Source organism: Calidris pugnax, unplaced genomic scaffold (genome assembly GCF_001431845.1).
Source record: "Calidris pugnax isolate Ruff unplaced genomic scaffold, ASM143184v1 scaffold79, whole genome shotgun sequence".
Taxonomy (NCBI): domain Eukaryota; kingdom Metazoa; phylum Chordata; class Aves; order Charadriiformes; family Scolopacidae; genus Calidris; species Calidris pugnax.
In genome coordinates this window covers 827973-854600 of record NW_015090817.1, presented here as the reverse complement: position 1 = coordinate 854600, position 26628 = coordinate 827973, and the positions used below count along the sequence as shown (strand labels likewise).

The 26628-nt window shown below is 44.0% G+C and overlaps 1 protein-coding gene across 16 annotated transcripts in view; it reads left to right on the top strand.

Moving 5' to 3' along the window:
• The window catches only part of TCF4 (transcription factor 4), a 241238-nt gene that overhangs the window by 51099 nt on the left and 163511 nt on the right, over window positions 1-26628 (top strand). For 14 of the 16 annotated variants that reach the window (XM_014939781.1, XM_014939780.1, XM_014939779.1 and 11 more), the window contains 2 exons: window positions 23371-23432; window positions 25931-26027. The exons of the other annotated variants lie outside the window; for them this stretch is intronic. In XM_014939781.1, the coding sequence (XP_014795267.1) occupies window positions 23371-23432; window positions 25931-26027 (159 nt within the window). The remainder of the gene's footprint in view (window positions 1-23370; window positions 23433-25930; window positions 26028-26628) is intronic. 16 annotated transcript variants of the gene reach the window in all.

The following is a 26628-nucleotide window of genomic DNA, read 5'->3' as shown; positions in this document are numbered from 1 at the left end:
GTGCCCAGGGACAGGACAAGAGGGGACGTGCACAAACTTGACCATAAGAAGTTCCACCTCAACATGAGGAGGAACTTCTTTTGTGTGAGGGTGGCAGAGCCCTGGCAGAGGCTGCCCAGAGAGGTGGTGGAGTCTCCTTCTCTGGAGACATTCCAACCTGTCTGGACACTTTCCTGTGCAACCTGCTCTGGGTGGACCTGCTTTGGCAGGGGGTTGGACTGGATGATCTCCAGAGGTCCCTTCCAACCCCTGTGATTCTGTGACTGACCCAATTTATTTAGGAGCTTTATTCTCCATCATGAACCAACTCCACCATTGGTTTTGGCTCCCTGTGGGCTTCTCAGAGCAAGGAGCCACAGCGAGTTCTGTGGGTCTGGTGCTGGGTTGTCCCTTTTAACCATTGGGCGCCTGCACAAAGGCACATCCATCCTCTTTATTTTTTAAGAAGTTGATCCGTGCAGGCATCAACAGGATATTATTAGGCCCGAGAACTGACGACAGTTTGACAGCCTGATGCGGAGAGGAAGGAAGTTTACAAACATCTCGGTGAGAGCCATGTTGAGCGGTTGAAGGAAATGAGGCATGTCCTGCTGTTATTGTGCTTATAGCGCTGGGATTCCCAAGGGGCAGAGCAAGCCCATCTTGAGACCTCAGTCTGGCAAAGAACAAGTTGACTCATATTTTATTTTTGTTGTTTTTGTTACTAGTCTGTTATTGTTCCAATTGTGATGTTGCTTGTAAACAAACTGCTGCTATAATTTTATTTGCAGCTATTGAATGATGGCTTAGGTGCCTACAGGAAAACAGGCAGCTAAAGCTGGTCATTATAGATTATTTTTTTTTATACATTTTTGATGTTGCAATGCCTCTGCTATGGTATCTCCTGGATTAATAAGTGGTTCTAATTAATCAGTGGGCCTGATTTGTGCACAGAGAGCTCTGTGTATGCCCAAGTAGAAGCACGTTGTGGAACGTGGTGGTCTGAGAGCTCCAGACCAAGAACTTCTCATCTGCCAGGTGGGGTCACCAGTAAGGAGGAAGCTTATCCCCCATGTTTGGTGACCGACTCTATTGCTTGGTTTGATTAACCATAACAGAGGACACTTAGTGAAATGAAAAACAGGAAGCTAGTGACAAATTTTCTCCTAGTGACACAGTATTGTGAAGGCTGACAGGCTAATTCCACTGGTTGTGCTGCCTGGGAGGAGACTGGCACCGGTGTCACTAAAGCTGAAACAGTAAAATTTTGAGAAATTAGATGTCCTGTGCATCCTTAGGGACATCCTTAATCTATGCACACGCTTCCACTCAAGGACTGCGGTGCAAACTCTGCGTCTCTGATTTTTTCGGGGCTGTCTCTAGGTGTTTGCCAACATTTCTTCCAGTGTTAAAAAGTAGTGACAGGCCTCCGTTAAATCTGGGCCCTCACTTCTTTCTCCCAAACTTGGTCCCGGGGCCACCAGCTGGGGTAAGAGCATCTCCTTCCTCCCGGGGAGGGGTGAGGGTAAGGGAAGGACCACCCTCTGCGGGCAGGTATGGTGGAACCAGGGCCTGAGGTGTCCCTAGGTCATATAGACTGGGATTAAACCTCCTCAGATATGGATCACAGACAGAAATTCTCACTCTTGGAATAGTGAGTCAGCTCTTGCCATTTCCAACGTTGTTTGGGGTTTTCTTGCAGTATTTCATTTTATTTCAGTAGCTAAAGTGATTCAAGAATTAAACAGTCATTCATGGGAGTGAAATAAACTAGACTTTTAAAATATATGTACTAAATAAAAGGCTTCATGTTGGCATGTTGATGAATATCTACAGGGTTTTTTCAAAGCCAGTAGATTGTCACTTGTGTTACAAAGAATAGTTTTAAAAAAAAAAAAAGCAAGGTTAAAGTGTATCCTAACTCTCTTGCTCATGTTTATAGTACAGTTTTATTACTGAAGGTAAGACAGATAACTGGGCATTACTCCAAATTCCTGGCAGTTTCCTTTTCCAAGGCACTAATATTGGGATTAGTGTGTTGTTTTAAAGCCATTACCTTTCTTCACCTCCATAATTGCTTGTTCTTAGGGGACAATACTGCAAACTCAGTGCTCATAAAGCAGACTTGTTATGCAACGTATGCAAAGTTCTATTTTGTTATCAGTTGGATTTACTTTAACCCCTGTGGATGTTTTTGTATGGCCTATATATACATTTGTAGGTTCTTTGGTCCATAGAAGTGTGGACCAAAATCAGAACTCAAGATCCAAGTGCTTTTGAGCTTCAAAAAGTTGGTGTGTCACCTTGTGGTGGTTATGTATTGGTTGGTGAGGCCCCATCTGTGTCCAGTTCTGGGCTCCCCAGTTCCAGAAGGACAGGGAACTGCTGGAGAGGGGACAGCAGAGGGCTACAGAGATGCTGAGGGGCCTGGAGCATCTCTCTGCTGAGGAAAGGCTGAGGGACTTTGGTCTTTTTGGTCTGGAGAAGAGAAGGCTGAGGGGGGATCTGATCAAGGCCTATAAATACTTGAAGGGTGGGTGTCAGGAGGATGGGGCCAGGCTTTTTTCAGTGGTGCCCAGGGACAGGACGAGGAAATGGGCACAAACTTGACCATCAGAAGTTCCATCTCAACATGAGGAGGAACTTCTTCCGTGTGAGGGTGGCAGAGCCCTGGCAGAGGCTGCCCAGAGAGGTGGTGGAGTCTCCTTCTCTGGAGACATTCAAACCCACCTGGAGATGTTCCTGTGGGACCTGCTCTGGCAGGGGGTTGGAGGAGATGATCTCCAGAGGTCCCTTCCAACCCCATAGCATTCTGTGCTTCTGTATATAAACAATGGTGCCTTGCCTGTTGCTGGTATTGTGATGGCATGGCCTGCTTTAGATGCTGTGGAGATACCAGATAGGGATAACTTCTGTATATTCAAGTGGAGATGACACTGTTCCTCGTGTGGCTTAGGGCTATTTTCTCTATAGGCTCAGAAATGATGGCATTTCTTCTCTGGCTGCTCGTTTCCCCACAAGACCCAGAGTGAAAGCATCAAGACTATGGTCAGTGAGTTGTTTCCCAGCTGGGGAGCTGGGAAATGGGTACAGTGTATATCAATTCCCAGTGCTGCTGCTGCCTGGGGGCAGAAGCCACCTCTGACCAGCACTGGTTTGATTGGGAAGAGAAGAACTGGGACTGGGAGTCAGAAGATGACAGGTAGCAGTGGAGCAGCAGCAACCTTTGCTGACTGCGGCTCAGAGCATCCGAAATGGGCTGGCAGAGAGAGAGACAGCGGGAGAGAGCATTTACTGCGAACAATTGACTCGATCCCGTGCCCTTGGGGAAGTTTTTGTTCTTTTCTTGGTAGGGGAAATAGCTTGGATGAAAGATATGAGGATATGAAATAAGTTGAACAGCAGGAAGTTGTGTAAACATGATTAATTCCATTAATGGAAAGTTTCAAATTGAAGGTTGTCAGTCCCTGTGTATATACCTCGTGTTTTCTTGGGGAACGTCACGCAGAGCGTTGAAGCGCTTTCATAAGGGAAAGCATGAAAAAAAAAAAAGGGAGAGAAGAACACGCTTGGTTAGTTGCCTGGAAAGAGTAAGAAAATGCTGCTGCCTTGCCCAAGTTTATAGTAGATTTGGAAGGTTTTGTGTCATATTTTCCTGCCGTGTATGAATAAGAGTTGGGTTGCAAAGCGTGTCTGGGAAAAGGCATGGATGGAATACCAGGGAGGCAGCTTCTCCGTGGCCCCAAAGCTGGGGAGAAGGTGGCTCTCAGAAATCCTGAGATGGAGAAGCGGGTAGCATCACTCAGCAAAAGGACAGCTTGCAATTTTGAGTTCTAAGGAATCCTGTTGGGGAAGAACACCCAGTGGCACTTAGAGTTTTGAGGTGCCAAGAGCTATGTGCACACCATCTGACCGTCATGGGAGACGTGACATTGAGGGACTCGTGTCTCCAAAAAAAAAATAAATCACAGCAATGCTGAGACTGCAGAGCACAAGGTGCTGTTCCCTGGGGCTTGGAAGAGATGGGGAAGCTGCACTCATTTTCCCTGTTTAATGAATTTTTCAAAGATGATACCTATACGTTTGGGTGTGTGTGTGTGTCCACGTGTGTGTGTGTGTGTGTCCACGTGTGTGTGGACCCCTCTGTTGGGCTGTGGAGGGTTTTGCTCCCACTCCCCAAAGCGTGTCCCCCCTGCCCCGTCCCGCGCCGCTGCAATAAGCCGCAGCTGACATCAGGCTCTTTGCCGTTTTATGATACGGGGCTGCGGTGCTATCAAAGCAGGCAGGATGAAAGCACAAAAGCTTCCTGTTTCCAGCTGTTTTCCTCAGCAAAGATTTTTTTTTTCTTTTTTTTTTTTTTTTTTTTTTTTCTCCAAAGATGATGCTTCCTTTTAAGGGGTTTTTAATCTGCAAACTGTTTCCTCAGTTTATTTCACTACAGTAAAATGTGTTCCCTTTAGGTCATATCTGTCTCTTTTAAAAACCAACCTGCCCTTTTCAGTAGTTTTATTTGCTACTCAAAAGAACAAACATGACTTTATAAAAAACCTTTAATGAAGTACAAAGACCAATAAATCTTTTGCCACTAGAGCTGAAAATTTATAGTGATTATTTTTTTTTAAAAAGAGAAACCTTGAATAAATTAAGTGGGGGGAAATATACTGACTTCATAACACTTCAGAGTTTTTAATATTGAGATTCTTGCATTTGTACCTGTGCTTAGTGTATTAAAAAAAAAAGGTTTAGATTTGTCATATCTAAAAAAATTGCTTTATTTGGGGACACAAGTAACTTTAAAGAAGGGAAGAAATAGCAATTGGGATACAAAAAAAAATATCTTCCAGCTGCTTCCATTATGTTAGTCTCTTTTCATTAAACTGATCTCTCTTTGTTTACTTTTTTCTAAAGTAAACATGTATAATTAAAATATATTGTGCCTCTCGCTGTGGCTCTAATTCTGTGGGTGGGTTTGTCGCAATTGGAAATATCCTAAAATGCTGCCAACACCTCAGTGAAGAGGGGCCCTGTGTTTTCTGAAGGTAAAACGTTTAGGGGGGGGATACTAGATGGTGGCTTTCAGCTCTTGGCCAGGTTGGGTCACAGAGGTGTCCACCACCAGGGCTGTGTCTTCATGCTCTTGGCCAACCCAACCACGGGGCTGATGGAGACCATCTGGTGGGTTCCTGCCTGCTCCCTTTGCGAGGTGGATGGGGAGTGAGCAGAGATCAACCCCCCTGAGCAGGAGAAGGACGTATGGTGTCGCCGGAGGTATATGGCAAGCCTTTAAATCGCACCGAAACCGAAAGCATAAGGGAGAGAAGCACCTCATTTGGTTTGAGCTTTCTCTGACATATGTTTTGAATGGAGATGGTGTCCCAAATGCCAAGATGTGTTGAAGGATAGCTGGTTGTTTTTGGATGATTGTCCTATATTTACTGCTTACAAGTTTCATTGTTGTTGAAAGTCTGCTGTGGTCTGTAAATATGTTCTGGAGCTGTATAAAAATATCACAATTAACATATTCAGAAGGACAACAATTGTCATGGTTGAATGACTTAGAAAGTAGCACAGGCTGTAAACAGGATGTGCTGAAATGAACTAGCACACAGTTCCGCTGCAGTGGGCTCTTCAGCCGGCGTCTGCCTCTTATCAGCACTTCTGAAAATAATCTTTGGATCCTCTAAAGGACATAATGCTCTGGTTTTTGAGTCGGTTCTTCTAAGACGAGGAGCTTAGCTGGCATCGCTACCGTTAGAGATAGCCAGGTTTGGGTTGGGGGTGATGGCTGGATCCTCACTCTCTGGCTTAGCAAAATACACTGGGAAGGGAGGAAGGGAGAGGGGGGAGGAAGGATGACAATTTTCATCCAAATTCTGCTAGAAAAACTCTTCCTATTAAACTTAATAGCTATGAGGGAGGCAGGATGTCCTGAGAGGAACTTGTATCTAGACGTGGTGGGAGTAAAATCTCTATCTCTTGAGCTTGTGGTTGGTTTTCGTTCAATAGTGTTAAGGTGCACAACAGGGGGGAAAAATATTTAATTGGAGTGTTATAACATACTCCATTAAGGCATTGTCAAATATATGCTTGCTTGGCAGAGGGACATAATTTACTCAGTTTCAGATCTCTGCGGTTTTAAATGCTGTAACTTCATTTCAAAGGATACCTTGAAGGAAGATTTCTTTCTTAATGACCCATCAGGTGAAAAAGTAGAGAGTTTGTTCCAAACACCTTTTGCAAAGCCATGGACTCTTTCCCAGGTTTAATTCTCAGCAGCGTTCTCCAAAGCCTTTGTAATTTCGAAAGATGCCTTGAATGATGATCTAAAGACAGAGGCTTTCCAGTGATGTGCTGAAACTTCTCCTTCTGGCAAATTTCCCTGTGGGAGCCTCTGCTTTCCCTAATGCTCTTGGGGCACCTGGGCGTGGAGTCCAGTGAGGAGGATGAGATGCTGAAACTGTTTCCATCCTTTCCTTACCCGTGGCTTTTAAATCTATTTATTTTCTTAATGAGTTCCCTTGCAAAGAGATTGTGGCCTTCTTGGGAACAGCAAGAGAGTCTTCTGAGCATATGGCCAGGCTGAAAAGTAGCAGCTGCTGCCTGAGCAAAGGGCAGAGCTTCAGAAGGTGGGAGAGGAAGGACAGCTTCAAGAGCCCCTCGCTCAGTGATCTTTCAGTTCCAAATCAAACGCTGCCATTAGGTAAGTTATCCCTGGCAAAAACTTTAAAGGTTTTGCAGTCACACCTCAGCTGGTCCTGGAAGAGTGGAAGTTTTCCAAAAGTGACAAATAAATTCTCAGGCTTCCATTTTGTCAAATATGGTTGAGTTATGGTGCCTCGAAAGAGTCCAGTGAAAAGGCCAAACATGTATGGATCTCTGCGACACAAGAAGCTACGTGGGGCAGATATTGAAGACTGAAGAGGTTTGGCAGGTAAATTTAGTATTCATTGTTATCCTGTAAGGAGAACAGGAAGCCTTGAGAAAATTAATGAAATCATCAGGTTTGAAGAAAGGAGGTTTCTTTGTATTTGGGGTAAAAGAGCGTGGTGCCGTGTGTTGAAGGCAGCCCCGTTCCTCAGCTGGCGGAGGCTGAGGAGCTCTCAGTCTGTGTTTAACCCCAGCCCCAGGTGTGGATGGATGGATGGATGGATGGATGGATGGATGGATGGATGGATGGACAGATGAGGGATGCTGGGTGTAGGGAGGGATTCCTTGCACGTGAGCAAGCTGCTGTACCCATGGTCAGCCGTACCTGCGGCCGCAGATGCTCTATCTTTTGAGGACAGGCATCCTTTTCTTTGTCAGAAGGAGTGGGTAGTGCTTTGTGTGTTCTACAGTGATGAATTAATTTGGTGTTCATTGTGGTAGCACTGATCATAATGAATTAATTTGGCATTCATGGGGATGTCATGCTTTTTTTTTTTTTTAAGCTTTCCTATGACAATGCAGAATTAGTTAGTAGACACTTAAAGCGTTCCACATCCGATTCAGTTGTCATCATAACCTGTTTGTGCTGTTCCCCTGGCTGGGGGTTGTACTCATTTCCTGGAGAAAGGCTTCTTGCGTGGCAGCGGGGACATTCCCTCACAGGGATGGTACAGTGGCAATACCAAACTTAAAACTTGCCAGATTTAAAAGTTGTTTAAAAGCTCTTCTGCTTACCCCTCTTCAAGTACCTGAGCAAACTCCAAGAGTGTAATATCTGATGGATTTTACACAGCTTGGGCTAAGGAAACGGCACTGATTTTTGCTACATAATGCCCAAATCTATATGCATTGTCAGTAATTTGTGGCTTCATTGAAGGCAAACAGATTTTTCTTTGTGTAAATATTAAATAGCAAAAAAAGCTATAAACGTAGTTCTTTGCTCCTTCTCTTCCTTTTTCTTCTCCCCAAAGCTTGCTCAGTTGATAGGATAAATAATATAGAAATATGTATCTTTCTTTTGAAGAGGGCATATGATTGCACGTGCATTTTCTTTTCCATTGGTTAAGTGTTCCAGTTTCACTGGGAGACTTACTGGTGAGCTGAAATGGGAAATGCTGCTTTAAAACTGAGCTGATGTGTTGGGATGTTGCAGGAAATGTTTAAAATACAACTCTCGCATCAAGGGGGTGAGTTTTAAAGCCTTTAAAGAGATTTATTTATTTATTTGTGGGTGTTTCCATGTTTTGTTCTTGTGTATAATGTATAGAAAGATTTGAGACAAAACATGTAAATTCTCACTGGAGGTGTTTTCTGATGCCTTGTGGATATAGGGAATGGAATCTCTTGCTCATGAAGTGCCCAAGTATTAGTGTGATCTGGCCCCGAGATGTTATAAACAGTGGGAAGGGAATTACAGGGTTGTTTTTTTTTAAGTTATGATCCTCCTGTGCTGTGTTGCCAATTCGACATTGCACCATGAGACTCAATATTTGGTGTTTGACTTGGCCAGGGAAAAAACGATGCAATTATCTTGGCGTTTGTTTGGGTGGTTTTTTTTTTTCCTTTTCTTAACCAAAAGGAAATCTCCCAACTTCTGCTTGCAGTGAAAAGCAGAAAAAAAACCAAAAAACAACCCATAAGCTGATCTTAATGCACCGTAAAAACTAAAGAAATGGGAGAAAGTGAAGAAAGCAAGTTTCACTTAAAGCAATCATGAGTTAAGCTCGTTGGGTTCAGCAATGTGTGGTATGACCTAACCCCTGCATCAGCTTTTGGTTGAACTCCAGCAGGTATTTCAGAAAGGAGGGGGTTCATCCCAAGGCAAATCCAGCCTACTGCATCAGCGTGATAATAAAAGATGATTCTTGACCCATGGTGGAATGCTTTTGGTCAATCTTTTGCAAGTCAGGTGCTTGAAACTCATTTAATTAATATATATTACTGAGTCTCTCTCCCTTTTCATAAGGGGTCGGGGTGCAGCTTCAAAACAGGTCCATGAGGAAGGGTGGGAGTCAGTCCCTCAAAGAGCGAGGAAAGCTTAAAAACCTTTGATGGAAACTTTGGAAATAGTCATTTTGGGGGGAAAAGTAGGGATTTATGCATCATATTGTAACATTACAAATAATACCAAATCTGGAAGGAGCATTGAGTGTGACTATGTTGTTTTCTGGCATGCCTAGCACATTTCTTGCAACGGTTAAATGCTTTATTTGGTAGCTTTGAACAGAGGTGGCTCTTCAGGAACCCGAGCTGTCCTACCTGCATGGGAAAGCTCAGTGTGAGCTCCCGTGTGCCTTCATCACATCCTCTCTGCTTTCTTGGTGTGTCAGAAGACACAGGGCAGTGTTCCTAGTGTGGAGACAGAGGGTTGGAGCCCCAGGACCTTGGGAGGTGCATAGAATCACAGAGTGGTTTGGGTTGGAAGGACCTTAAAGACCATCGACTTCTAACCCCCTGCCTGGGCAGGGACACCTCCCACCAGACCTGGTTGCTCCAAGCCCCATCCAGCCTGGCCTTGAACCCCTCCAGGGGTGGGATGGATCTCTGGAGGAGATCCAGCAGCTGGCCAGGTCCCCAGGGGAGCAGGGCAAGGCAGCATCTGGGGATGCTCCTCAGGAAACTGCTAAATGCCAAAGTTTAAGGAGTTCTTTCTGAGACAGGATTATATATCTATCTGCATCTGCTGCAGTGAGGAACTCTTTGAGCCAGGAGGCACATACAGATAATAGGTATGTGGGGTTCATGTTCTCCAGCTGTGGGAGTTGTGGAGAATCACAGAATTGGAAATGCAGTGTGAAATCTTGCACGTTGATGGCCAACGGAGAGAGGTGTCTCGATCCCTGTCTCTCTCCTTGTGAATTCAAGTCTGAGGGTGAAGGAGTGGAAAGAAAATATACCCATGCTTAGGCAGTTTGTTTAAATAACTACATATCTAGGGCCCCTTCTTGGCCACCAAACTCATCCTATTCAAATGTACAGCTTTAACCAACTGATGTCAAATGAATTTTTGGAGGTTTTGGGGGTGGTGGTGGTGGTTGGACGCCTGTACCAGGGCATCATGTGGCACAAGCACCGCTCGTCTGCCATCACTAACCGTTCGCCAGTGGTTTATCTTCATCCCCAAAGGCTGCCTTAAACTGGGGGGATTAAGCCAGGTGAAGTCTCAGCGTGTCCTTGAAAAGATAACAAACTCCCTGGCCTTGCTTTAAAAATCCTTTGGCGCTACAGTGTAATAGATCACTTAAAATTTCTGTAGAATTGATTTCTGTTAGGTTTTTTTTTTTCCCCCTTGTGGGTTGATATTCTTTGCCCAGAAACATATGGATTGTCTTACGATAGCAAGTGTCCAGTAAATAGAAGTGTTTGCTAAGGGCTGTCATAATACACTTTAAATGCAAATACATCTAGGGCACTTTTAATGTCATTTTCATATAGATGAAGTCATTCTAAAGCAGCCTTAAATTAAAGCGCTGTCGTCCAAAGACTAGAAGTTTAGTAGAAAAGGTCCTTTAGCTTGATTAGATATTTTTCTGGTGTTTCTGTTTGATTTCCCTTTCATGGGATGTGCAGGGTTTGCAACCAGGCTGGTATCTCCTGTTCCCCGTGGTGGGGAGAATTTGTGACTTTTACCAGTAGGAGGATGAGCTGAACTGGTGGGGGTTGTGTTTTGGTTGAGGTTTTTGCTTTCTTTTTTTTTTTTTTTTTTTTTTTTTTTTTTTTTATGAAAAATAGGTTTGTTTGCTTTGTCTGTCTTTTTTTTTTTTTTTTTTTTTTTTTTTTTTTGTATTTAACCTCAAGTTTTTCCAGTTACACATTCCTGGCTAATCTTTCTGTTTCCAAGAAACATAAATATTGGGAATTAACCAGTCATGTACTGGCCAGAGAGGTACAAACCCCAGCTGCTGGTGGGGTCTAAAAAAAAAAAAAAAAAAAATCTGGTTTAGATAACAGCATCCTATCGAAGCACATGCAGAAAACAGCTCCAACAGATGCACTCCCCGTTCTCCACTGTCCATTCAAAGGCAACGAGCTGCACTTCTTCCCTGCCCTTAAGTGGAAAAAAAAAACTTGCATTTTTTTAAATGCTTGATTTTATTTATATCTTCTTTTTTTTTTTTTTCTTTTTTTTTTTTTTCTTTTTTTTTTTTTTCTTTTTTTTTTTTTTCTTTTTTTTTTTTTTCTTTTTTTTTTTTTTCTTTTTTTTTTTTTTCTTTTTTTTTTTTTTCTTTTTTTTTTTTTTCTTTTTTTTTTTTTTCTTTTTTTTTTTTTTCTTTTTTTTTTTTTTCTTTTTTTTTTTTTTCTTTTTTTTTTTTTTCTTTTTTTTTTTTTTCTTCTTTCTAATGAAGGAAGAAGCCACCTTTTACCCCTTGAGTCACCCCCAGGGCTCCTGCTGCGGGAGGGGTGATTCATAGCGGAGGGGAAGCTGCAGAAATCATAGAATGGTTTGGGTTGGAAGGGACCTTTAAAAATTATCCAGTTCCACAGACACCTCCCACCAGCCCAGGTTGCTCCAAGCCCCCTCCAACCTGCCCTTGAACCCCTCCAGGAATGGGGCAGCCACAGCTTCTCGGGGCAACCTGGATTTATATCTTCTTTTTTTTTTTTTTCTTCTTTCTAATGAAGGAAGAAGCCACCTTTTACCCCTTGAGTCACCCCCAGGGCTCCTGCTGCGGGAGGGGTGATTCATAGCAGAGGGGAAGCTGCAGAAATCATAGAATGGTTTGGGTTGGAAGGGACCTTTAAAAATTATCCAGTTCCACAGACACCTCCCACCAGCCCAGGTTGCTCCAAGCCCCCTCCAACCTGCCCTTGAACCCCTCCAGGAATGGGGCAGCCACAGCTTCTCGGGGCAACCTGGGTGTTTTTTATTATTATTTGTCATTCAAAAACATTTAGGAAAAAGCCCTGTTCTTGCACTGCCTTTACCATCAGTCCTTTTGCAGAGTCAGGTCTCCAGACTGGTTCCCAGTTGTCCCAGACCAAGCTCTCCTGTGCCAGGTTTCATCCAGTCCTTCTCAGATGCCAGGACCCTGGTTCGTAGAGAAGTTCCTGGATTAAACAGCGGGTGCCTGGATTAAGTTTTTAATGAGCTATTTCAGCACCTAAACATGGTACCTAATTCTGAAAATGCCCATCTTCCTGCTGCTTCCCCAATCTGAAGGCAGAGGGTCTTTTCTATATTTATATTCAAATACAAAATTGCATAGATAAGTTGCCTGCAGCAGGTTTAAGAACATAGTTTTAAGCATATTTTTTTTTCCATTCCAAATCAGGGCAGACAGTTTTTCACGTGAGTACCTACCGTGTGCTAAATGTGCCCTTGTCTACACGATGCTGTAAATTATCAGACTGACTTACTCCATGAAATAATCTCCTGAACGTATAGGAGCGGAGCGTTAACCTGGTTGTTCTTTTCCCTTGCCTTGCGGGAGCCCTGGTGCCCTCCCCAGATTGTTGTGATATATTGCAGCGGCGCTGCCAACTCCTAATGAGATTACTAATGCAGTGTAACTGGGTAGCAAATTATTAAATGCTAGTCCCTACCATTATTCAGCTTATTTTCGCAATTTGCGAGAGGGGCGCTCCTTGTAAATCAAACTCCTCGTATATTATTTTGGTTAATTAAGAGTTAAATTAAATCTAACATTTTAAACATTGCATCACTGACAAGAATATCGGACCACGTACTTCTCAAGGAGCTGCTTCACCGAAGGGCTCGGCTTTGGGGGGAGCAGAAGAGGGAGGGCTTTGGAGCTGGGACTTCTGTGTGTTCTCCTCCGTTACCTGGAGCTTCTGAGTGGCTTTTCTGATATGATGGTATTTTCTCTAAATATTCCCAGATCATTAGGAAGGAATTTTTCACTGAAAGAGTGGTCGGGCATTGGAACAGGCTGCCCAGGGAGGTGGTTGAGTCACCGTCCCTGGCTGTGTTTAAGGGACGTTTAGATGTGGTACTGAGGGATATGGTGTAGGGGAGGACTTTGTAGAGTAGGGGAGATGGTTGGACTCGATGATCCCAAGGGTCTCTTCCAACCTCTATGATTCTATGATTTCTCATTCATAAGTATATAATAGCGATCAAAACAATTTAATCTGTATACCTGACTAGTGGCACTTGTAGGAACTTAGTGTCTAAAAGAAAAAAAAATCATAGAAGGTGGTTAAATATGAAATTACTCATATGGTGTTGGGTCTCTAAGTTGAGTTTCAGCAATGGTTTTCTCTTCCACGTGTAGCCATGTTTTGTTTGTTGTATGTCTTACCGTGTGGTGGTGTCTCTCAGAAAACCAGAACGTTCTAGCTGCCTTCAGATTTTCCTTACAAAGCTCCGGTTTTCCTAGATTACGCAAACACATGCAAAAAAAAAAAGTAGTTGGAAAATTTATTTATTTAGAAGCTCAGTGCAGATTTCTTCTAGAAAGGGAACAAAGCGAATGTTAAAATAAGAAGGTAGCCTTTGACTCTGGGTGTCACTAGCCCTTCTCAGGGCTACGTAGCCAAGATGAGCATCCAAGTGTTTCTCACCAGCCTTGGGAAGGTCTTCAGAGGAGCTTGGTGGGCAGGGCGTGGGGGTGAGCTGTAGTTTAATTGTTGAGGTGACTGTTATTTGCAAGAGAAGACAGTGGTCTACATGACAAAGATGTTGCAGATACAGATGCAAGCCCTTGTCCATCTCACCTGAGGTCCTTGGTGCCATGTGGTCCAGAGAGGCTGGGGCTGGAACTGGGAGAACTGGGAGAGAGCTGGAGGGACCATGTGCTGTGTATTGGGGTGCTGCTGGGGGAGAAGAGGGAGATGGGAAAGGGAGGAGAAAAGCAGTGTAGAAGTTAATGATGGAGAACATGGAGGATGCATCATGAGCCCTCCTAGAAGTCCACAGTTGTCTCCTAGTTGACTGCTGTATCCTAAGTGGCCTGCCCTTGGGTAGGTTTTAATCAGTATTTCTATCATTGGTTGCTTTCTGGTTTTGGTTACTGAAATGTCCATTTGCTTCATATCAAGACCTTCGTAATCTATTGCTCGAAGGAGAGTCCAAGTAAATCTGCCCTTAAGTATTTTTAAGTTGCAGTGTAGAACACGTGCGCTTTGCCTGGAGCAGTGGGATTAATTATTGTAACATCAGAGGGCTCTATGTTACTGGGTTCAAGTTAAAATTAAGGACTTTAACATTAATATAGACTATATAAGAATATACAGTAAAATAATTAGATAACTGCAGTTTATAAACCACATCCATTTTATAACTGAAAGAGTCCTGAGAAACAGATGCTTTCCCACTAAACTCTATCTCCTCTCAGGTTAAAATAAACCAAAAAAACTTCTCAGGAAACCCTTCTCCTGCAGCACTTCCTATCCACAAACTCTCCAAAACCAGAACAAAATCAAACCTGTTAATTTGGAAAGTGCAATATAACTAGAACCTTAAACTTTTTCTTACTCTCTGCTTATGGTCCCAGTGGATCTGCTACAAACTGGTTAAATGCTGGCGATGTGAAAGTCGGCTGTCCTTCCAAGCACAAAGTCGATGTCATAAGTGTGTTAGAAAATAGCTTTTGTAACTCTCCGAAATACAATGTGAGGTTTTATGACCTCACCCGCCGGCAGGACAATGCCTTTCTTTGTTATGAATATTAAGATGGGGAACAGTTTAGATTTGTTTACACTGTTGACGTTTTACAGCAAAGGCTCTCAAGTGGTGCCTCAGACCGTCCCTGGGTGTTTGTATAGACTTTGGAAATTCAGGCAGAAAAAATAAAATGACCAGCTGATTCAAATGAATTTTCCAATTATTTGTGGCTTTAAGAGCAGGGGTTGAAGTGTATTGTATTCATCTGGCAGCTGGTCCTACTTCTTTGAAAAAAAAAAACAAACCCCTAAAGCTTTGTATCTAATCCCTTGAGCAAACCAATAGTAAATTGTTTATCAAACAAGTAGTAGAATTTTCCCATTTTGAATCCGTGCTTTCTTTGTCCCGGGAAGGATAATTATATGCAATTTTTCTCATGCTGGAGGGGGCCTGGACTCCTCTATTCCTCTTCCCTTCTTCAAGCCCAAACTTGGTGCAACTTCTCCCCATGCCGTGCCTGCAGTCTGTCACCCTCCCCTCTATTGTCTGCTATTAAACCCACCTTCAATTCCTCACGAATCCCATTATTGTTTCCCATCTCATATTTAAGTTTTCTTCACTGGTTTCCATAGCCCATCCCAGTCTGTGCATTTTTTCCTGACTCCATCTCCTGGCTCCTCTCTCTCCAAGTCACTCCTTGGCTACTTCTGTCACCTCCAAGCTTCATACTGCCCTTCTTCCCCATCACCTTCCACTCTGTGTTTTTTTTTTTAATCATGTCCTGATGATATTTAGAGCAAAATCTTCAAAAAAGATTACATCAATGAATATGCATTTTAAATTTGCCGATCCTTTAAATGTCTAGGTTAAACTTACTCTTCCCTTGATCCGACTCTCTTTAATCCTCCTTCTGTATTCGGTCACTTTTTTGTTGAGTTTGTTCTTAGTTAGTTCTTAAAAAAACATAATACTCTGAGAGAGAGGAAAAAAAAATAATCTTTTGAAAAACAAATCAGCGGAAAAGGTCTCAATCCCCCAAACGAGTGTGTTTAACTTAATTGGTATTAGCAGTTTGTGACGTACTGTTTGTAAGGTGCTTCAGAGCACAAAGAGGAAATAGCAATCCCGAAGTATCTGTTTATCGTACTTGTCTAAGTAGGATAATCATAATTAGAGTCTAGGATTTTTCCCACCCTTCTCATTTTTGACACAACTGTAATTCATACAATGAGAAATGCTAATTGTGAGGTAGCACGGCGTGTGTAGGGAAAGTCTCTTTTGTGTTGAGATCTTGGTCCTTTTCCTTCCCGTTTGAGGACATTTTGACTGTTAAATCCCATATAAAATTACATTCATTGGTCAATATACTATTTTATCCTCGCCCGGGGCAGAACCGCCATCAGCTTTTTTGAGTTAATATGGTAGAAGAACAGGGTCTGGCTTTTCCTTTCATATAAATTGCCCTTCTTATCTTCTGCTGGCAGTAAGTGTGGACTTCCCCCTCCTGTCCTCCTCAGTTGTCACCACCAGTGATCTTAGCTCGCTTGGTTACCCTTCTCTCTGCTCCTGTCCCACATTTCATAGAGCCATAGAATGGTTGGAAGGGACCTTAAAGCCCACCCGGTGCCACCCCTGGACACCTCCCACCAGCCCAGGTTGCTCCAAGCCCCCTCCAACCTGCCCTTGAACCCCTCCAGGGATGGGGAGGTGCGTGTCACCAGCCACCCTGGTGGCCAGGAGACACCCACTCTTGGTGTGCAGGAGTCAAGTGCTGGGAAGGAACCACCATTTTCCTTGGCATCTTTTCCCCAAGGCAAACACATTACAGCGCTTTCAGGGAGGTTAAGCAAATGTATTAATTTTGACTACAGCGTATTACCTTTCTTCTTTGGAAAGTCATCTTAAATAATTAGGCTTTGAGTTCCCCAAGGAGCATTTGGAAGATTTTCCTTTCGCTCTGGTCTTCCACAGCGGATCCCATCTGCTGTATAGGTACATTCAGGAACATAACACTTGGCTTCTCTGAAATATATATTCCAGTTTGTCATGAAAAATAAAAAGTCATCAATTTAAGCATTTTTATGCTCTTGCATGTTCAAATATTTTCCAAGTTGATTACAGTATTTTGGAATTATAGTAATGCAATTCTCTTTCAGATCCACAAAGACAAATAATTATAGCAATAAATATTATTTTGCACTTCTGCACATGAAATGACCGTTCTTCAGGTATTATCTTTGGCTTGATACGTAGTTTATTCAGACCCTGCAAAAAAAATATGGCCTGGAACTGAGTTAAAGTTAAAGAAACATAATTCTGTATTTCTTGTTCTGAAACTGGTAGAAAAAGGCCAGATTTTTCTCACTTAGCACCTGTATTGCTACGTTTGTTAAATGGCAGGATTTTTGATTGTGCCATTTCTCTGAATGGTGCCATTCTAAACATGAAATATTGTTTAGTCTGAACACAGGGAACACAAATACCAAAGATGATGGTTTAGTCTTAGTCAAAATCAAATGGGAAACTTCCCCAGAAGTAGAATTTCCCCCCTCTCTTTTCATTGCAAGGAGGTTTAGCCAATGAAAATTGAATTTGCCCTTTCTGCTCGCTTTACTATTTGAATATTTAGGGAAAAAAATTGTGTGTATATATATATACACACATATATTCTTTTTCTTTTTTTCCTTCTGTTATCTCAGTTGCTGGACGACTGTTCCTGTGTCTGACACCAGGTGCATACTCCTTTTTACATGGTTTTTGGTTTTTTTATCTGTATAGTCTTTCAAATGGCACCTTTTTTTTTTTTATATATAATTTCCTGTGATTTTAAGGTTTTTATGTATGTGCCCAAATCCCAAATTTGTTATTGGAGATGGTGGGAGGTTCAAATGAAACTATATTCCAGAATGGTCTAGTTTATTGTCCTGTGTTATTGCTACAGTCTTGGATGATTTCCCAAGTATTTGTTTGGATTATTCCTGCGAAGAGGAGTTTGGTTTGGTTTTTTTTTTTTTTTCTGGGCTTGGGTGTTTTTCCAGAAAAAATACTTATTTTGTAATTCTAAAGTCTCAGGGAGCACCTCAAGGGATTCAAGGAAACTTTTACCAAAGAAAGTTCAAGGGACTGGACATTACAACCAAGGCCAAGTGGCCTTGACATGGTGTCTCCAGTTTATGCATCAGCCCCTTAAAATAAAGTAGGTGTTGGCCCCAGGGAGTCGCACCGTGTGTCAGAGCTAGTGGCCTACTGCAAAAATAATTTAAAATTACATGTATTGGAATTAGGTAACCTAAAGGGCAACATAATGCCTGAACTTCTTCCCTTTTCTGGAGCTGGGAGGTGTATGCTAAGCACCTTTACTCCTTTGAGGTCCTGAGCTGTTTCATGACACCTAATGATGAGGCTGATGCTTCTCTAAAGCTCAGCTGGTGGTGAAGGTGTAATTGCTGTTGACTGCACGCTGGAGCACTCCCAGCTTCAATATTTGTGGTGGGCCATGATGGTATCTGCTCTGCTTCTGCTGAACTGGGTCCTGTCTGTGTGTATTGGGCACGTTTGGAGTCTGTTTAGCAGATGGGGAACACCAGGGGGTCTGGGTGGATCGTGAGCTGGAGGATCTCAGAGCCCCGAGTCCTTGCTTGGGGGCTCCCAGGGTGTCCCTCCCTCTTTTAGGGAGCCCTGGTGCAGGAAGCAGAACTTTGCAGGCTGCTGAAAAGTGCTTTTAGGGTTCAGTGGCTGCTCGACTGGTGGCTTTCCAGGCCTCGTTCTGCTGCCTAAGTGCAGGTTTTGGCCCCAAAATCAGTGCTTCAGACTTCTCCCTGCATCTTTAGGCATCAGTGGCTTCTCTGAAGGCCCAGATCATTAATGGAGGTAACAGGATTCGAATCCAACCAAACACGATCTAAGCATCTTTTCTGGATTCAGTTGAATATCCTTTTCCCAGCTTTTTTGCTTAAAAAGCTCAGAATGCTTTGACTCCATTTAAGAGCCAGTTTTTCTGTTTATAGCTGGAAGTTCTGAGGTGCTGAATGAAGCTTGAGTTATGTTATTTAAACCCCACTGTTAATTGTGTATGAATGGCGTTCTGAGAAACTGACCGCATCTGTCCGCGATGATTTGTTTTTTGGAATGTCACATTGCCTAACGCCGGCGATTTAAGGGAGGTTAATTTACAGGAGCCAGATTCTGGGGAAAATGACATCTGTGTTCAAGTTTACGCACTCTGGGATAAATCCAAGCTCTGGGAATAAGTCACTGGAGAATTTTGCATTGGCTTTGGTGTCATTAGGGTTTCGCTGTCCTAATTACCTGAGTGGGAGTACTTACAGGGTGCATAATAAATTTCTGGAATTAGGTTTAAGAGCTTACAAACCTTCTTGTAATATCTGTCATACTAAATTATTAGTAAACTGGGCTAGATTAACTAGGTAGTAATTAGTGAGGGGGTTTGTGGGGGTTTTTTGGTTTTTTTTTTTTTTCCTTTTTGGGTGAGGGAGAAGCGCTGTTGATTTGTGGGCTGGTTGGAGGGGGCCAGAAGTTGGTGGCCTTTGCCTGTCGACGGCTCACACAAAGGGGATGCTTGTAAATAAGATGAGAAGAGACAAGGAGCAGGCACGTGAGGGACAGAGACCCATCTATCTGTCCATCCACTGCTTGGACCTGTCACATCACCCCTTCAAGGCCACCAGCATAACCCTTCAGGTGGGTGCCGAGCCCTCTCTGGTGATGCTCCAAATCTGCTCATGGGCAACAGGGGCCGTGGTGACTCTCTGAGGGCTTGTAGGTGGTCACTGGTGACAGTGGGACAGTGGGAGACAGCGTGGTCCCATCACACCAACAGCAGGAAGGCTTTGACTGGCTCTGCTTCTGCTGAAAAAATACTTTCCAGCAAATTCACCAATGCGATAAAACTGTATTTTATTATTTGCTCTTTATAACTGTTTGTGTCCAAGAACAATTTTCATCTTTGTATGTCCAAGAACAATTTTCTTCTTGCTAAACTCTCCATTTCCCAGCTGAAGATCCTGGGTACTGTTGAAAAAGCATTTTTTTCCCCAGCTAGAGCTTGCATTTTTATAGAGCTCCACGATACGTGTTTTAGACTGAGTTCCTCCTTTTTGTCTCTAGCTGAGATAAAGAATTAGTAGTTTAAAACAATAACTACATGTTCCACTATGATCAAGGAATTAGATAATCTGGCATGTTTGCTTAAGGGGTCTGTATCTTGGGGCTTTTATAGGGCAGTATTAAAGCCCTGAGCCTTCTTATTATGCCAATACCCAGAAGATTGCTTTAATGAGAAGTAAAGGGCCTTTTTCCAATTACAAGGGAATAACTGTATTAAGTTCCTGTGTTATGTCAACCTGCTTTGATTTGATTACTGCGAAAGAAATGGATTTATCTGTCAGTGTTACTTAATTAAGCCTTCTCATTGATGTTTTGCAGAGTAATATAGTGTAGTTTGCACATTTAAGTATAAATACAAAGAAAATTGGTCGAAAGCTAAGACGCGACCCCTGAAGATAAGGCACAAGAGCCATTGTCGTTTGCTTGTCGCTTTCTGATCAGAGTCCAGAACTTTTCACTTTGGTGGAAGACCTTGAGCGTGACATGGGCTCAGATGAAAGCAAGGTTAAGGGCAAGGAGTTTTCAACCAAAATGGAGATGTCTAAATAGTTTGGAGTCTAGGCAAATGTTACAGCATTATTCTGTGAGGTTAGTCTCCTAGTCTCTACCCAGTACATTATCTTGGGTGTGGAGAATCATGTCTGTCCTCCACTGATGCATCCCCAAAGCTGTCCCCCTCCCTGCCCAGGAGTGTCCTTTGCTCGACGGTGTGTCCCCCTTCCTCAGCATGGCTTTCTGGGTTAGTCTTGTGTGTGCACAGGGACTCGGGCTGGGATGGTTGCAGCCACCAGGAATTACCCCAGCCCTGAGGTCCTTGGTGTTCCCGTGTTATTTTAAGCATCTGACAGTGCTCTCTGGTCATGGGCGTGCTTGGCTCGGGGGAGAAGAAGGGATAACACAGCAAAGAATACCAGAACGGACAACCAGGGGAATTCAGCTCACCACAAAAACATGTGTTTTACTGTAAGCACATAAATAGCTTCTTTCACGTCATTGAGACCATCCAGTGGTTGGCCATGAAGCCAGTACTGCCATGTGCTGCTGGAAAGCACTGGGCAGCTTTGGGAGCGTGGTGACCCTCCTCTGTGCCTGAAAAAAATCCCATTTTTTTTGAAGAACCTGACAAAAAAGAGGCACCGTGAGTAGGTTAAATGGCATCTATCAGCCCAGCATCTCTGAAGGGGTGACAGAAGACTCTTGGCTGGAGCCAAGTGGTGGGATCCCAACGGGAAGAGCTCAGCAACCGAGTGCACCCCTTGCCCTGGGCTGGTGCAACAGAACAGGGTTGAAGCCCAGGTGCTGCCTTTGTCACCTCTCTGGAGGTGGCTCAGAGCTGTCACTGGGTCCCCTGGGTGTTGCCCCCAAGGGTTGAGCTGTTCTACTCATTCATGGATTTGGGAAGCTCCGCTTGAGGTTGGGATGATGCCCGTGGGAGTCAATGGGATAATATCCACTGGTTTTTAGCAGGCAATGGATTGGGGCTCTACAGAGTTAATTGCCTGTTACATAACACAAATGATTTTTAAAAATATGCCTAATTAACCTAATAGAATGGTTGATCTGATCTGTCAGGTAAATGATACACATTTTCTTTCTTTTTCTGGAGCTTAATTAAATATTTACCTAAGAGTGTCTTGTGCTATTAACACGTTCATCTGTTACTGAGATAATAGGAATTGTAATTGGGGGAAAGTATTAAACTACACAAATGTGTGGGGGTTTTTGTGGTGTTTTTTCATCTTGGAAATCAACCAGATTTGGTCACGGCAGCCGTGTTTTAAAGTGCTAATGACTGTGTCCTGTTCTCAGACAGGAGAAGTTCCTGCTGATCCTTGAAGGTCCAGGTGAACCAATGCACGGGTGGGATGGGAGCTGGTCGTGTGCGTAGAGAAAGTTTCTCTAGCCAGCAAAGACCAAAGACTTATTTTTTTCCAATTAGATTAAAGCTGCTGTTTGTGCGTGGCAAAAGGCAAGCGATATTATTATTTCATTAGGATGCTAGTGGGTACACAGGAGCGAGTTGGAAAATAGCACTGAAATGTGCAATAATACTGTTCTAGATCAATGTCAATCACATTTCCTCATATTTAACATACTGTAAGTAAAAAAAGAGGTAATGGATTGAAGCAGTATGGTCCGGGCCATCAACGGGCTAAAGGATGTGCTTAACGTTAAGCATGAGTGATCTCATTTACTTGAATTAACATGAGAGTGAACTCTGATTTGGGTGGAGTTATTCACAGGCTTCCGTGAAACCTGTGGGCAAGTGACTTGTTGAACCCGTGTTGTGTTTGGCCATTAAGTTTTTAGCCAAGTGGAAAGTCTCAGGAGCCTCCCAGCTTGGTTTAGTCAAGGTTTCGTGATGGTAGCGGTTCCACAAGCCTATCTCAGGGTACCTGCGTGCGCTGTGGAGCATCTTGGAGCAACCTGCTCTAGTGGGAGGTGTCCCTGCCCATGGCAGGGGGATTGGAACTGGATGATCTTTAAGGTCCCTTCCAACCCAAACCATTCTATGATTCTATGATCTTCTGCTTTCCGTGTTGGTGGGAGCCTCTGGAGTTGAGTTGGGGACTTCTCCTGGGCCTTGGGCAGCCTCAGAAGTAGCATGGTCAGCCCGGAGGTGCACATCACTGTGCCCAAGAGAGATAGACTGGGGTGTCTCCGGAAAACGTGACTATTTGGCTTTTTTTGTTGGGCTCCACATTTGAAAGAACATTCAATATTACAGGGACGTTTTGATACCAATAAACTGGGTTAATTGACAATACCAGGAAAGACTTGGGGAAAGTGGAAAATAAAAATAGTTGCGTCGGTGAAGAAATATTGGGAATTGTGAAATGTGGAGAGCATTCATAGGCAAAATGTGTCGTCCCCAAGTCCTTTTTGGCAGGGCTGCTCTCCATCCCTTTGTCCCCAGTCTTGATGGACACCAGGGTTTGCCCCCACCCAGGGACAGGACTCTGCACTTGCCTTTGTAGAACCTCATGAGGTTCACATGGGCCCACTTCTCCAGCCTGTCCAGGTCCCTCAGGGTGGCATCCTGTCCCTTAGACCTGTCACCACCCCACAGTGCTTGGTGTCACCTGCAAAGGCTGGGGAATGTCTCAGCCTGCCATTTTCTGTCCTTTGTGGCAAAGTGAGGAGGAACTTGTAGGAGTCCTGCTTCCATGGTTCATACCCTGAACGGCAGGTTTCCTCACATCCTCACACATGTGCAATGGGACATGATATTCCTGGAGATATCTTCTCTGTTTGAGAGGGTATCAAACCATAGAGGAAAAGACAAAAATACCCACTCTGCCATTGGGAATGGGCTTTTCTCTTCTTGAGATACCAATGTGTGCGTGAATAGAAGTACGTTGACCCCAAACACACCTTACTTAAACTTCTAGCTTTCGTCTGGTTTATCCTGGTTTCTTTTTACTGTTTGCCAATAACCTATTTTTGTGCTTTTTTTTAAAATTTTTTTATTAATTGATAGGCTTTTAACGGGTACAGCGCAGTCACTTTTTAAAGTGTCGGGAAACACTGAGCCACTGAAGTAATTTTTATGTTCAAACCTCAGGTTCCTGAGGGTCCGGTTCATTTCTGCTGTGAATTTAAATGAGTTAATTTAAGCAGTGGGTCAGAAGCCACTACCATCGGAGTAGCCCTGTGCCTGATTCTTAATTAAAGGCAACAGGAGATTAATTTGAAACATTAATTTAAAAGTGCCTATACAAAAGGAAAGAATTATTGCAATAAAGCCTAAAGAACTTTTTTGTCCCTAGATGTAGAAGACAGAACTAGCTCAGGGTCCTGGGGGAATACAGGACATCCTAGTCCATCCAGGGTAAGTATATCTAATCTTTTTCCCCAAACCAGACTTACTGCATATGTAAATTTACAATCTTAAATATGAGTTTTACACCTGATTACGTGGAAAAATGGGCATGCAAAGTTGGCCGTAGCCTGTCTTCTCTTGAAAATTGCCTTTTTTTTTTTTTTCCTTTTTGAACATTCAAACCTGATGCTGTGATTGAATTTGGCACCTGCTCCGCTACTTCTAACAGGTAGCGAGAATATTAATTAACTATTTTTTTTTCCTTGTGAGGCCGTATCAGCCACCGCTACCGCCGAGAGTGCAGCTGGAGCAGAGATGCTGTTGCTGAGAATTTCATTTTTCTATAGCTGGATTTTTAGGGATGTGGGTGTCACCAAAGCTGAGGAGAGGGACGGTGGCACTTGTCCCCATGCTGGGGCTTGCCAGTCGCTCCGTGGCCACCCCAGGGCCTGAGCTCAGGGCAGCAGAGCTGGAGAGGGGCCACCAGGTCTGTCCCCCCCATGTCAGGGCTGTCCCCCCTGCCCCCTGCAGCAAACCTCAGCCCCTCCGTGCCTCTGCTCACGGGGTTTCCAACCCTTCTCCTTGGGCAGGGGATGCCCTGGGTGTTTTGGCACCATCCGAGCTCCAGGGAGGTGGCCTGGCTGCTAGACACTTGCCCACCTCTCCAGACACCACTGAGGATGTCACAGCCATCTCGCATGGTCCCCCCTTTGCGTGGGACCCCCCCCTACATGTGAGACCCCCCCTCTGGGGAGGGCAGACACGGAGCCATGCTCTGGCAGGGTGAGACTGGATGTTGGCTGAGATTTGTGACACAGCTGGTGACAGTCCTGGCGACTGTGACTGGGGACAGATATCCACATCCTTTAGCCACCTCAGGATGGGGATGCTGGTTACTTTGGGGGGGAAGAAAAGCTATTCCCAGCAGAGCAGCTGTGTGGTGTGATGCTGGGGACAGCCCTGCCCGTGTCCCCACGTCCCCCCTCCCCAGCCGGAGCATCCCCGCTTCCCCCGTCCTCGGGGCTGCAGCGCAGAGCTGATTATTTCTGTTTACTCCCTGCAAATACCTGAAGTACACTTAGGCTGGGCAAAAAGTGGCTTCACTCTTACTTATGCCCTTATTTAAACAGTTTGTTTAAATTGCTTTTTAATTGTTTTCTAATTAACGTTGAAGGATCAGGGCTCGCCAGCGGCGCTGCCGGGAGCTCCTTGCCCTCCAGTGCCTGTTCATCCCGGGTCTGTCCTTTCCCCTCGGGGCAAGTCCTGCCCTTGGCAGACCTTGGGCCACCAGAGGGTTTTTTGGTGGCTGTTGGCACCCTGGGGGGGTCCCCCCATTTATGGCACGATGGGGGGGACCCTGGCCCTGCCGCCAAGGGAGGGAAGCCCGACACCTTTTCTTATTCCATCCTGCTTAGCATCCATTACGTCATTACTGCTCACATCTGTCAGTTTTATTTTTATCCCTCTTTTTTGGCCTTGACACTTGTATTGCTTCCGAGGGAAAAATGTTTTGAAAAGTAAATTCGAAATTTGCACACACAATTATTTATGCATGCAAAAACTTGAATGTGAGCGTACAATTGAGTTTTGAGAGATAAAGGAGAGAGCACGAGCCTTGGGAAGAATTCTGGGGGTTGAATCAAGGCTGTGCATTAACTTGCCGCGTTATTCTGCGGCCGCCCTGACCCCTCTCTCTTTCCCTCTTTGTAAAAAGATGATGGTATTTCCACCTTGGGAGAAAGAGAGTTTCTCCCGAGTTCTGAACCGAAGAAACAAACCAGTGCATGACTACTGCACTTGGCCAATGTTTGGAGTTAAATTGGAAGATTTTGGCTAAAGGAGTGACCCAAAGCGGGAGGTTACACCAAGAGTGTTTAAAGAATTAGGGCTCCCATCCTGGCGAGGATTTTATCCATCCTTGACTCTGGGTACCACCTGATGCTGCTGATGCCCAGAGAGATGCTGAGGGGTAACAAAGCTGCAGGGAGTGGGGTTGGCTTTTCAGTAAGAATTAACTTTCCATACCCACTGTGGAAAAAAAAAAATCTATATTTTTTTCTTATAGTCCAGTACATGTGTATAGCAACGAGGTGATTAAGATGACAAACCTCTCCATAACATTTTGCTTTTTAAATTTATTTTTAAAAGCGGTATTTCTTTGCTCTTCTCACATATGTTATGGGTGAGAAGACTTGGATGCCAAGAGAGGGCTTTATGCTGAATTGCCCGGCACCAAATTCCAGGAACCTCATCTCGCTCACCCATTCAGGATTATCCTCACGGCAAAGCGAAGTCAATTACTAATGAAATAAAAATTTGAAACAGCTTTAAGAATGTTCTGGAACACATCACTTCCAGCAGAATCAATAGGGGAAGCCAATAAAGGGAACAATATTTCTTATAGCTGGCTTAGAACTTTGAAGGGAAATATGGAACCTGTAGGTTTTGAAAAGTGCTGTTTAAACTTGTAAAATTGTATTTATATTTTTTTCCCAATTTGTTAACAGAACTATGGAGATGGGACTCACTATGATCATATGGCGAGCAGAGACCTTGGGTCGCATGACAATCTCTCTCCTCCCTTTGTCAATTCCAGAATACAAAGTAAGAAATCAAACTTCTTAACTTGACCGTGGGTGTTAAAAGTGGAATAAGTGAACCCGAAAGAAAATTCTGAGGGTTTAAATCCCTCCTCCTCGTTTTGGGGTTGGTTGTATTCGGCGTAAGGGTGGGAACAGGGATTTTTATCTTTATTTTTTTTTTAAGCTATCCTGCAGTTTGCAAACTGTCCCCCGATGGTGTTTACTGAACAGAACTGTGTTTTCTTGCTGTGAGAGGGCTAGGGGTTTTGATGTGGTAACTGCAATATTTGCTGAAAGATGTAAATGGTGGTTTCCGAAGGCTCAGCCTTTCCTTTTCAAAGAAGCGACCGGTCGGCGGGGAAAATGGGGATGGAACTTTTAAAGTAGGGGAGGATTTCTGCAAAATACGATAAATATAGGTTTGCAAAAAGGGAAGAGCTGAATAACTGGTGAGGGACACTGAAGGCCTTGTTTGTGTTGGAGCAGGCTGGCTCGCTGCCTGCTGGGACCTGCGAGCTCCTGGGTTTCAGGCGAGGGGAGCTGCAGCCCAGGCGGCTTGAGAGGAGTGAGATTTTGCCCGGGGCGTTTGGCAGGGACCCTCCTTCCACCCCACACCCCGTGAT